The 12,498-nt window shown below is 41.8% G+C and overlaps 1 protein-coding gene across 1 annotated transcript in view; it reads left to right on the forward strand.

Moving 5' to 3' along the window:
* LOC139157217 (vomeronasal type-2 receptor 26-like) overlaps positions 1–12,262 on the forward strand; it is a 40,475-nt gene extending 28,213 nt beyond the window's left edge. The window contains exons 6-9 of the mRNA XM_070733793.1: positions 387–1,172; positions 6,761–6,973; positions 9,648–9,774; positions 11,352–12,262. Of these exons, the coding sequence (XP_070589894.1) occupies positions 387–1,172; positions 6,761–6,973; positions 9,648–9,774; positions 11,352–12,262 (2,037 nt within the window). The remainder of the gene's footprint in view (positions 1–386; positions 1,173–6,760; positions 6,974–9,647; positions 9,775–11,351) is intronic.
* Positions 12,263–12,498: the final 236 nt, after the last annotated feature.

Raw genomic sequence — 12,498 nt, forward strand, 5'->3', positions numbered from 1 at the left:
GTATGCCAACTTATAGATAAACTAAATGAGTGGTGGGTCAGTATGTGATAGATCCATTTGGAACTGACAAACTGCTTTTCATCATGGCCATTATATGCATCATAGTTAGGGATTGGGATCCACAGTGGGTCAGAGATGTAGGGATGATGGACAAATATTATTTATTTTATTTATTCTTATTCTTTTTAATTTATTTTCTTTTATATTATTGTTATATACAATCTTGTTAATGTTATGCATATTTATTCTTTATTTTCTTAAGAGTTAATGGGTAATCAACAATAATTTATTCTAATAAGTTCATGAAATTGTATTTCTTTAAAGCTAATATTTTGGAATTGATCTGACCCCAAACATTATGCAGTATTCTTCATTGTTTCTTTCAGATCAATTTTGAACTATTTTCAGATTTGCTGCATGATAAAAGGCAATTGCCCTTTTATCATAGTTTTTTCCCAAAAAAAGGGGTCCTCTACCCAGGAATTGTTCAAGTGCTCCTCCATTTCAGATGGACCCTGGTTGGTCTTTTTGCTCCAGACACAGAAAATGGAGATAATTTCATGAGAACTGTTACTCCTTTGCTTGTCATAAATGGAATTTGTGTTGTTATATCACAACAATTCTCAGCAACTCAACTTGCAGCACCCCACAGCAATGCCCTCTCTAAGTGGAGACAAGTTAATGTCTACATTCATTACATAGAACATGGTGCTGCTTGGGACAGAATTCTTCCTTTTCATTTTGTACTTAGATATTTGCCAGAACCCATTGAAAGGAAAGTTTGGATCACAACACTCACTTCAACATATCCATTGAGGTACGACAGAGCTCTCAAATATGTGAATAGTATCTGGACTGTTGCTTTTGAGAGAAAAAAGGAGCCAATAAAGGATGCCTATATACCCATTTTCTTTATGGAACAACAACAGTCATTTTCCTGCTCTTTTTCAAAGCATGTCTTTTCTGTCAAAGGTCGGAAAAGATGCACTGAGAAATCACCACTGGAGACCCAATGGATACAAAACATGATAGCGACCCGGAATTTCCACCATTGTTACAGCACCATTAAGACTCTAGCCCATGCCTTGAATGCTGCATATTCCTCCATATCCAAGAGGAGAAGGAAGGAGGGCAAAGGGAGCTTGGGGGCTCCAAGGCTGCAGACGTGGCAGGTATGAGGTCTCAGTTCCCCCATGCCTGACAGCATAGGTATTCTGGTCCGATGCCATAAAGGGCTTTATAGGTCATAACCAACTCTTTGAATTGTGACCAGAAATTGATCAGCAACCAATTTATTTATTTATTTATTCATTCATTCATTCATTCATTCATTCATTCATTCATTCATTTATTACATTTGTATGCTGCCCCTCTCCGTAGACTCGGAGACCAATGCAGACTGTGGAGTGTTGGTGTGACATAGGCATACCTGGGGAAGCCCATGATTGCACTTGCAGCTCCATTTTGCACAATCTGAAGTTTCCAAACACTTTTCAAAGGTAGCCCCATGTAGAGAGTGTTACAGTAGTCGAGCCTCGAGGTGATGAGGGCATGAGTGACTGTGAGCAGTGACGCCCGGTCCAGATAGGGCCTCCACTGATGCACCAGGCAAACCTGGGAAAACACCCCCCTTGCCACAGCTGAAAGATGTTTCTCTAATATGAGCTGTGGATCGAGGAGGACACCCAAGTTGCGGACCCAAGGTGCAGTCAATGATTCCCCACCCAGGGTAATGGACGGACAGATGGAATTGTCCTTGAGAGGCAAAACCCACAGCCACTCCATCTTATCAGGGTTGAGCTTGAGTCTGTTGACACCCATCCAGACCCCAAAAGCCTCCAGGCACCGTCACATCACTTCCATTGCTTTGTTGACTGGACATGGGGTGGAGATGTACAACTGGGTATCATCTGCATACTGACGATACCTAACCCCATGGCATTGGATGATCTCGCCCAGCGGTTTCATGTAGATATTAAATATCAGGGGGGAGAGGACTGACCCCTGAGGCACTCCACAAGGGAGAAGCCTAGAGGTTGACCTCTGACCCCACACTAACACCAACTGCGACCGACTGGAGAGGTAGGAGGAGAACCACTGAAGAACAGTGCCTCCCACTCCCAACCCCTCCAGCTGGTGCAGAAGGATACCATGGTCGATGGTATCAAAAGCCACTGAGAGGTTGAGAAGCACCAGGACAGAGGATAAACCCCTGTCCCGGGCCCGCCAGAGATGATCCATCAATGCGACCAAAGCAGTTTCCATGCTGTAGCCAGGCCTGAATCCTGACTGCTGAGGGCCTAGATAATCGGCTTCTTCCAAGGACCGCTGGAGCTGGAGTGCCACCACCTTCTCAACAACCTTCCCCTTTTTGGTTGGGGTTTTCTTTTTTTTGCAACTGTGTTCTTTTTACCATATCCCCAATTCTGGAATAAAACTGAACAGATCTTAACAGATCCTTGAAGTGTCAAGAATCATGAAATACAGCACTTAATGATTGTTATAGGGTACAAATCAGCAATCAGGAAACAATCAATATTAATATAAATCATAAGGATATGATTGTAAACTATCTTAATCCACATTTATATATATATCCAGACGTATATTGTGTTCTTAGTGATAAGTTACTATAAACCAACCCCATGTATCATAAAAACAATCTCTTATAATCATAGGAATATGCAGCATATAATTCTCGAAGAGGGGCGGCATACAAATCAAATCAAATCAAATCAAATCAAAATGAATGAATAAATAAATAAATAAATAAATAAATAAATAAAAATATTTTTTTCACTTTTATGATGTGTACCATGTACAATTCACATTATGGAAATGTCCATTTAATGCTTTGTTTTCGTTGTTTTTCTGTGTTTTTTTTCTTTCTCCTTTCCCCCCTCTTTCTTGCTACGTATGTTCTGTTTGTCTTGTGTTTTTTAAATTTTTATAATCAATAAAAATCATTTTTTTAAAAAGATAAATCATAAGGATACAAGCAAAAAGTTACAGTCATACAGTCATAAGTGAGAGGAAATGGGTGATGGGAATAATGAGAAGACTTATAGTCATTGGTGGGCAGCAGACAGGACAGGGTTGAAAGCAGTTCCACTGGCAGAAATGAAGCTGTGTGCGCAGCTCCAGCTTACCGGTGGCAGTCACTTCCTGGATTACCAGTCACCCCTCCTCTTTTTCCCCTTGCAAAGCCCTCACTCCACCCACAACTGAGATGAAAGGCATTGTGCGCCAATAATAACCATGCGACTCTCCCTTGGCTTAAAGATATTTTTATATCCTCCCCTCCCGTCCTCCTCCTCCTCCTCCTCCTCGGAAAGCAGCAGGGAGACCAGCACTGGCAGGAGTTGCGGGAGGTTCTTTTCCTCCCCCATCTTTTCTCAACAGCTGATCGGCACCTGTTTGCCTCATTACCCAGCCTGAGGCGGGGGGGCAACCCAGAAAATTGAGGGTGGGAAACGTGAAGCAAATTGTCACCCCAGTGAGTGACACTGCTGAGGTTGTAAGTCAAGGACTTAACATTTCATTTGAACAATGATTATCATTCAAGCCACTCCCACCTGGTCACATGGTCGACAAGCCATACGCCCAAAATAAGCTACACCTAAAGTGTGGCAGTAAAAATTTTGGCTGCCCATTACTGCTAATAGTAATAGTAATACAGCCTTATTCACTGAAGGGCTGCCTGCTGCCACTGCTACCCCTACAATCTCTATATTAGGACTTACCTCATGGCGTTAGAGGCAGCAAAATCAATGTACGTCCCCACCCTTATTCAATGTTCACTCTAAAGTGTGCGGCCATGTGGCCGCGTGCCCAAAAATAACTCTCCATTCACCCTCTTCCAAGGCTGCTCTAGGAACTGGGCATTGAAGTTGGGGGCAGGGAGCGACGAAAGTGCAGAGGCCAACAAAGGTTATTTTAAATGTTGGGCATGTATCTGCGTGTGCTCCCCATCCCCCTGCCAGCCGGCGGGGGGCGGGGAGGCACTGTCAGTAGACATAGGCAGAAGGAAAGGGAGCCACAGCCACCCCAACTCCCCCACAGCGCCTCTGGCACCCTTGCACCTCTGGCATCTCGCCACTGCCCCGCCCGCCCAATCCACCCCTCTCTCCGGTTTTCTCCTCCTCTGCTTCCTGCCTTGGGGCGCAGCTCCTCCTGCAGTGGTGGCTGCATCGGCAGTGGCGGCTGCGGCTTCTCGTCGTCCTCATCCGGCCAATAGCCGCTCCAAGCACTTTCAGAACACCCACCCTGCCCCTCTTGCAGTCCCTTCACTGACAGCGCTTTCGTCCCAGGCTGTCAGCGAAGGGACTGCAGGAGAGGTGGGGCAGGCATTCTCACAGCAGAGGCCAGCAAAGGTTATTTTGAATGTCGGGCACGCATTCGCATGTGCTTCCCATCGCCCTGCCAGCCCACCTGGAACATTCAAAATAAGAAAAACATTTGTTGGCCTCCACAGAGAAGAAAGGAGGAGAGAGAAAGAGAGAACAAGAGAGAGAAAGAGAGAGCAACAGACAGAGCAAGATAGAGAGAAAGTGAGAAAGAGAGAGAAAGTGGGGAGAGAGAGAAAGAGAGATAGCAAGAGAGAGAGAACAAGAGAGAGAAAGCATGAGAGAGAGAAAGAAAACAAGAGATAGAGAAAGAAAACAAGAGAGAAAGAGTGAGAGAAAAAGAAAACAAGAGAGAGAAAGAGAGAACAAGAGAGAGAGAAAGAGAGAGAGCAACAGATAGAGCAAGATAGAAAGCAGAGAGGGAGAGAGAAAGTGAGAAAGAGAGAGCAAGAGGGGGAGAGAGAGAGAAAGAGAGAGAAAAAAGCAAGAGAGAGAGAGAGAAAGAGAGAGAGAAGAGATGAAGGAAGAGAGAGAGTGAGAGGAAGAAAGCAAGAGAGAGAGAGAGATAGAAAGCAGGAGAGAGAGAGAAGAGTGGAAGGAAGAGAGAGAAATGATAGAAAAAAGTGGAGAAAAAAAGAGAAATGAAAAAAATGATTGAGGCAAAGAATGACAGGAAAGAGAGAGAAACAGAGAGAGAAGTTACTCTTGATTTAAAGCATATAGTAAAAAGCACCAAATAATAACAGAGAAAAAAAACCCAGCTTTCACCTGTTTTTGGAAATGGTTCAAGAGTTCACACAGATACACACAAGGGAGGAAGAGGGAGAAATGAGAAACAAATGAAACAGAAAATGGGGAGAGACAGGAGAGAGACCCAAAAATGAGAACAGTGGTAGAAATTTGAGGAGGGATGATTGATTATTAAATATGGGTCGACTATGGAATATTTGTATATCTTGCACTAAATTTCCCCAAAAATTGCTACTTCAAAAGCTTCCTATCCTGCACTAAATTCCCCCTAAAGGAAGCTTTTGAAGTGGCAATTTTGGGGGGAATTCAGGGCAAGATAGGAAGCTTTTGAAGTGGAGATTTTTGGGAAAATTTAGTGCAAGATAGTAAGCTTTTAGAATGGCGATTTTTGGAGGAATCTGAGGCAAGATAAGGAAGCTTTTGGAAGGGTGATTTTAGCAGCGAAATGGGGCGAAGGAAGCGGCAGTCTAGGGGGGATTTTGGCAGTAGAATGGGGCAGCTGCAGGGAGCAGAGGAAGCGGAGGGCTAGAAGGGAAAGTGGCAGGGAAATGAGGCAGCTTCGGCATTCCCCGCCTCAGGTGCAAGCAAAAGGGGGCGGGGAATTCCGGCGGGGAATTCCCATGCAAGCAAATGGGAAATCCCGGTGATGACAGTCACAAGGCAGGGGAATCCCCTTGGCAGTCAGAGAGCACAGGCGCAGTAAAAGAGCCCACAGACCTGAACTCAGGTTCATAAGACGGAAAGGGTTTTTAAGACGAGGCAAAGAAATCTTAATGCCTAGGTTCGTATCTCGAAAAGTTCGTATGATGAGGGGTTCGTAAGATGAGGTATCAGTGTATTTGTATTTTTATATTGGTGTAAGCCACCCTGAGTGCTTCAGGATTGGGTGGCATAGAAGTAGTATTAATTAATTAGATAGATAGACAGACAGACAAATAAATTTTATTGGAGGTTTTTCTAGAATCATTGTCTTTTTTAAAAGAATACAATTTTAAAGTCAGTTTTATCAACCATTATCATACCATCCAGACTTAGTTATATAATCAACAGTTCCAAAATCTGTTAAAAATGTGTAATCAGAAAAGCAGGGAGAACCCACAACTACATAAAGAGAGCAACTCATAGGATCCACCCCAACTTCTCACCTTGTAAAAACAGTAGGTGGGACATTTGTACCTCCAGACATGCATGGTGGCCTTGCACCACAAATTGAGCAGCATATAAATTTGTTATGATGGTGATCTAGAGAAACAGTGATAATATCCTCTTAATGTAGCCATAAAGTACAATTAGTTAATCCAGATATATTTATAATATATCTTGATGAATTTTTCTTTTCTTTTATGCATACTGACACCATATGCACCAAGATGAATTCCTCATGTGTCCAATCACATTTGGCCAATTTGACCGTTTATTTATGATCTACTTTAGAAGATAACTTATTTTGTCAATCATATTTTTTTTCAAAACATATATTGCCAAGATATGACTGACAAATTTTTCTGAATCTTTCTTTTTCATTTTTGAAAATAGTAGTTAAACCTGTTCTACTAACTAAGGATATTTGAAAGTTAGACCTCTGTAAAAGAAAGATAAATGAGACCTAAAGGCTAATTTACCAAGTGTACTGCTTTTGAAATGCCTGGGTGTACCCATTCTAGTTCCATCCATTTTTGGAGAAGAATGAATTTTGCAATCTTTCTGAATACAAACTGTACTTGGACGAAAATGGAGACTTAACAGCTGACCTGAGTATCTCTACCTGGGTGTTTTTCCCCGGGGACAAATACACGACAGACAAACTGGTGACTGTTGAAAAGCAGAGTCTTATTATCAACCAAGAAAATATGTCATGGCTAAAGTTGAATAACAGGGTAAGAGAAATATTGGTGTTTTTCCTATATTTTCCAAAAGATTCTGACCCATTTCATCAGACTAAGCATATGCACAAGGGCTCAGTGTTGACATGGAGAAGATGCATGAAAATGGTAAGAGAGGGCCAATCCCTCATGTACTAAGGATTGTGATCCATTTCTTCTTTGTCTTCAAATAACAAACAGGAAGGCCAATTTGCTCAAGAGTGCCTCAATAAGGTTTGGACTGAATTTGATGTAGTTGAATCAAGGCTAGAAGGAGGTCCTTTTGTTCCACTTTGAAAGAAACTTTGGAACTAGGATTTATTCTACCTTTCTGTCTGTCTGTCTGTCTGTCGGTCTGTATGTCTGTCAGAATGTGTATATCATATGTACTTGAGTATATACCTGTTATATATTCAAGTATATAACCTTGTGTAGAGGAGGTACTGATACCACTGTATAAAGCGTTAGTTAGATCACACTGCATCCAGTTTTGGTCACAACACTACAAAAAAACTTTGAAATTCTAGAGAAAGTGCAGAAGAAAGCAGTCAGGATGATTAGAGGACTGGAGATTATAATATATGAAAAACGGATGCAGGAACTGAGCAAAGCACCACTAGACCAGTTAAGGAAAAATGGAAGATTCAACCTGGAAAGAAGGAGAAATTTCTTAACAATAAGAGCAATCAACCAGTGGAACAGCTTGCCTGCGGAAATTATGAGAGTGACAACACTTGAGACTTTCAAGAGGAGATTGGACAGACATTTATCTAAAATGGAGTAGGGACTCCTGCTTGAGTGGGGGGTCCCTTCCAGCTCTTAGAATAAATAAAAATAAATCTAATTATAGGGAAATTGTCTTGGATATTTGGCTGGGCCTAAGAAGTTCCCACACATAGAAAATTAGAGCGCAGCTGGAAGAGATCTTAGAGATGAAATTCAATCTGAAACCCAAATTATTTTTGTTGGGAATAACCATCGACAAACACAAAAAAAATAAAGTATATTTAATGTTACATATTTTACCTGTGGCAAGGATAGCATATGCCCAGAAATGGAAAAATAAAGATGCTGTCACAGAAGAAGAAATTTTAAAATGTGCAAAGATGGACAGATTGATGTTAGAGTTAAAGGATAGTGTTGGGCGAACCCGTTGAAGTTTGCGTTCGGCAGGTTCGGACGAACCTGATGTCGGAGTTTCAGTAGGTTCGCCGAACCCCAATCCCAACACCAATACCTCTGGCCCAGGAGGCTTCCAGCGGGCAGTCGACGGGAGGGGGAGGCGAGGATGGCTCTGGCTTCACTTCCGAGAGCTTCCTTCCTCTCTCCCCTTCCCAGCCATTGCCCGCTTTAAGCTGCCAGCCGGGATCCTGAAGTGCTGGGGGGAAGGTGTCAGGCTCCATTAAGTGGGCCATGGCTGGCTCCCGGACATCGCCCATTTGATGGAGCCTGATACCCCCCCACCAGTGCTTCGCCTCCCACTGGGCAAGAGGGCAGCTTCAAGCAGGCAATGGCCAGGAGGGGCGGGCAGCACTCAGAGGCTCAATCCAGAGTCTTCCCTGCCTCCCCCTCCCACACACCACTCGTTTGAAGCCTGCTGGGCCAGAGGTGTTGGGCGAATAACCAGCTTCTCTAGAGAAAGAAATGTGTATCTCCCATCAGTTGTAATGTAAAGACAGAAAGAAAGACAGAATTTCACTGCAATTGATGGGCGATACACATTTCTTTCTCTAGAGAAGCTGGTTATTCACCCACCCCCTTTTCTCTCTCTATCTCTTTAAAGGAAAAGAACCTGGTAGAAAGCTAGCCACCCAAGGCCGAACTCACACTGCAGCCAATCCCAGGTGTGTAGCCTTCATTAGATTTTCCTCAGCTGGGCTTGGCGTCCAAATTGTGGCTGCTATGTCTTCAGAGCCTGGAGCTGTCATGCAGTTGCAGACCGATGCCAGCTCTAAGTCCAGCTAGAGCAGAAGGGGGTGTGAATCTCAACCGTGGGGTGGGTGGGTATGGGGGGGAGAGAACCAGGAGCAGAGCTGAGTCTGGCATGACTGATGGAGGAATTCTGGGAGTTGAAGTCCACAAGTCTTAAAACTGCAAGTTGGAAGACCCTCGAGTTAGAGGTTGGGAGTGCAAGGGTCTTCAAACCTGGCATGTTTAAGGCTTGTGGACTTTAACTCCCATTTCTGAGCTAGCATGACTGGTAGAGGAATTCTTGGAATTGAAGTCCATAAGTCTTGAAGTGTCAAGTTTGAAGTTTGTAAAAGGTGTACATGGTTTTAAAAAGTATGCATGGTTTTTAAAAGTATTCATGGTTTTAAAAAGTATTCTGCTACACTGGAATTTTATTAAACCATATAATACTACACAGTTTGGTTCAGAATGCTTTTTTCCTTGTTTTCCTTCTCTAAAAACTAGTCGCGTCTTATAAACCGGTGCGTCTTATACTCCAAAAAATATGGTAATTAGATTTGTATGCAGCACCTCTCTGAGGATTCATACATCGCTCATACATTCTGCAGCAAAAAGATTCCTGACTTAACACTTTCTGAGGGACATGTTCACATGACTTTACCTCACCTCATTATAGTTCTAGAAACTGAACGGTCACTTTTATTTCAAGAGTACATCAGGATGTCAGGATGGTTAGTGCTTACATATATTCTTTGGAATCCCTTATTTTTCTGCTTAGTCTCTGCCTCAGTCCAAATGTGTGGAAAAATGTCATCCTGGATTTTTCAAACAGAAGCGAGAAGGAGAGCCATTTTGCTGCTACGACTGTGTTCCTTGTCCGGAGGGGACCATCTCCATACATGAAGGTGGGTGACACCAAAGAAAAGGGAAGGCTTTCAGGAAGTGGATTCATCCAAGGCAATTTTCATAAAAGTTAAAGGATAGAATGAATCTCAACAATTTTTTTGTTTATTTTCAAACTGCATGATTTCTCATTAAAATGAAAAATAGTAATGATATTGATAGGGATTGGGGAATATGGCATATTGGACAGGTTTTGCTATTAGGAATTGTATTCCTGAGTGATATTTCATTGTAGGACCGTATAAGGTAAAAGTTGAAATGTATTACCATATAAGGCAATGTAGAATGTAAAGAATGTAAAGAATGGATATAGATATATCGATATATTGATATATGTGTATGTCTATGTGTATGTGTATGTGTATGTGTATGTATATGTATATGTATACGCATTTGCATACGTATATGTATATGTCCAGACATTTGCTACTGCCAGCGAAAATAGTGTTTTTTTAGTTTGCATGTTTCCTTCCACATTTATTTATTTACCTGTTTCTCTGCATGTCTGTGTGTCAGTCTCTCTGTCTGTCTGTCTGTCTGTTTGTCTATCTATCTATCTCATTTATTTATTTATTTCATTTATATGCCGCTTATTCCAAACAGACTCTGAGCGGTATAAATACAACATAAGTAAAAAATCTAGGAACATCTGAGTTCTTTGAAAGTTTTTATTTATTTATTTATTTATTTATTTATTTATTTATTTATTTATTCAATTTTTATGGCACCCTTCTCTTTACACTCAGGGCAGCTAACAACATATTAGCAATAGCATTTTTTAACAGAGCCAGCATATTGCCCCCACAATCTGTGTCCTCATTTTACCCACTTCGGAAGGATGGAAGGTTGAGTCAACCTTCAGCCGGTAATGAGATTTGAACCGCTGACCTTCAGATCTACAATCAACTTCAGTGGCCTGCAGTATAGCACTCTATCTGCTGTGTCACCCTGGCTCTCAGAGTTAGAGAATTGTCTCAGATCCATTTCCTATAAAGCATTATTGCAATACACTTTACATCAGCTTCCACTTGTGGATCACTGGAAGGTATCATAGTCCACAATGAGGTGAAATAGACAGTTATGGGTCAACCTCATCACATCGATATTACCATTGGTGCAAGTAGTCATTCCAGGCTATTTGCAAGATCCTATCTTTCTCTTTCATCCAACTAAATTCCAAATGATAGGCATTCTCTGAATCCATCTGGAAGAGTTAGCCGCCCCGAGTCTGCGGAGAGGGGCGGCATACAAATCCAATAAATAAATAAATAAATATAAATAAATAGAAGAAGTGCCCTTTAAGATACACTGATTCATTATTTACCTCTAACAAACTGGATTACCATGAAAATTCTGCAGGATACACAGAACATCCTTTTGGTCCTAGGATTCCCCCCAGTTTCAAAAATGTTAGCTTTGTACGGTTTAGAAAATGATATTTTTCATACCTTCCTTTTGAGCAGATATTAAGCAATAAATTTTGCAAAATGCTTCTGGTATCATTTGTTATCCCAAAAAGATGTTGCTTGAAATGTAAATGACATAATGTTGAGGAAATGTTGATTTTTTATTTTCTCAGATACAGAAAAATGCACCAAGTGTCCAGATGATCAATATCCAAATGTGGAACGAGTTCAATGTATTATCAAAGTTATAACCTTCCTGTCTTTTGAAGAACATCTGGGCAGCATCCTTGTTTCTTTTGCCTTACTTTTCTTCCTAACTGTAGTCCTTGTCTTAATTACATTCACTCATTACCGAGAAACTCCTATTGTCAAAGCCAACAACCGAGACCTCTCTTACATCCTCCTGATCTCCCTCCTACTTTGCTTCTTGTCTCCTTTTCTCTTCATCGGTCAACCAAGGAAAGCCACCTGCCTTCTCCGACAATTGATTTTCAGTAACACCTTTTCAGTTACCATTTCTTCTCTTTTGGCCAAAACAGTCACAGTGGTGTTCTCTTTCCTTGCTACAAAACCAGGCAACCTGGTGAAGAGGTGGTTGGGAAAGAGCTTGGCCAATTCCATCATCCTTTCTTGTTCTGTGGTCCAAATTGCCATCAGTTCCATCTGGCTGGGAGTTTCTCCCCCATTCCCTGACTTTGACTTCCATTCCCAGCCTGGAGTTATCATCCTGCAATGCAACGAAGGATCTGTTGTCATGTTCTACATCACCCTCAGCTATCTGGGCTTTCTGGCTGCCATCTGCTTCACAATGGCTTTCCTAGCCAAGAATCTGCCAGAGGCTTTCAATGAAGCCAAACTGATTACCTTCAGTATGCTGGTCTTCTGCAGTGTTTGGATCTCCTTTGTGCCCACCTATCTGAGCACCAAAGGAAAATACATGGTGGCTGTTCAGGTCTTCTCCATCTTGGCCTCCAGTGCTGGTCTCCTGGGCTGCATCTTTATCCCCAAGTGCTATATTATCATTCTGAGGCCAGACTTAAATACAAAAAAGCAGATTATGACCAGAAAAAATGTAGAAATTTGAAACAGAAAAATATTGACTCAAATATTTTCAAGAGTCCAACCCTTGAATATGTTGCATGATGTTCTCCATATCTGTGTGGACCAATGATTTTGCTTGAAAAAATTAAAGCACAGTCGTACAATAATGTCCTTTATTCTTGTCTATCAAATTGCAAGATTGCCACTTTTAATGTATGAACAGAGTAATCCTTGCTTACCAAATTTATGCACACACAGAAATGTGTATATTGAGATTAG

Source organism: Erythrolamprus reginae, chromosome 1 (assembly GCF_031021105.1).
Source record: "Erythrolamprus reginae isolate rEryReg1 chromosome 1, rEryReg1.hap1, whole genome shotgun sequence".
NCBI classification, from domain to species: Eukaryota; Metazoa; Chordata; class Lepidosauria; order Squamata; family Dipsadidae; genus Erythrolamprus; species Erythrolamprus reginae.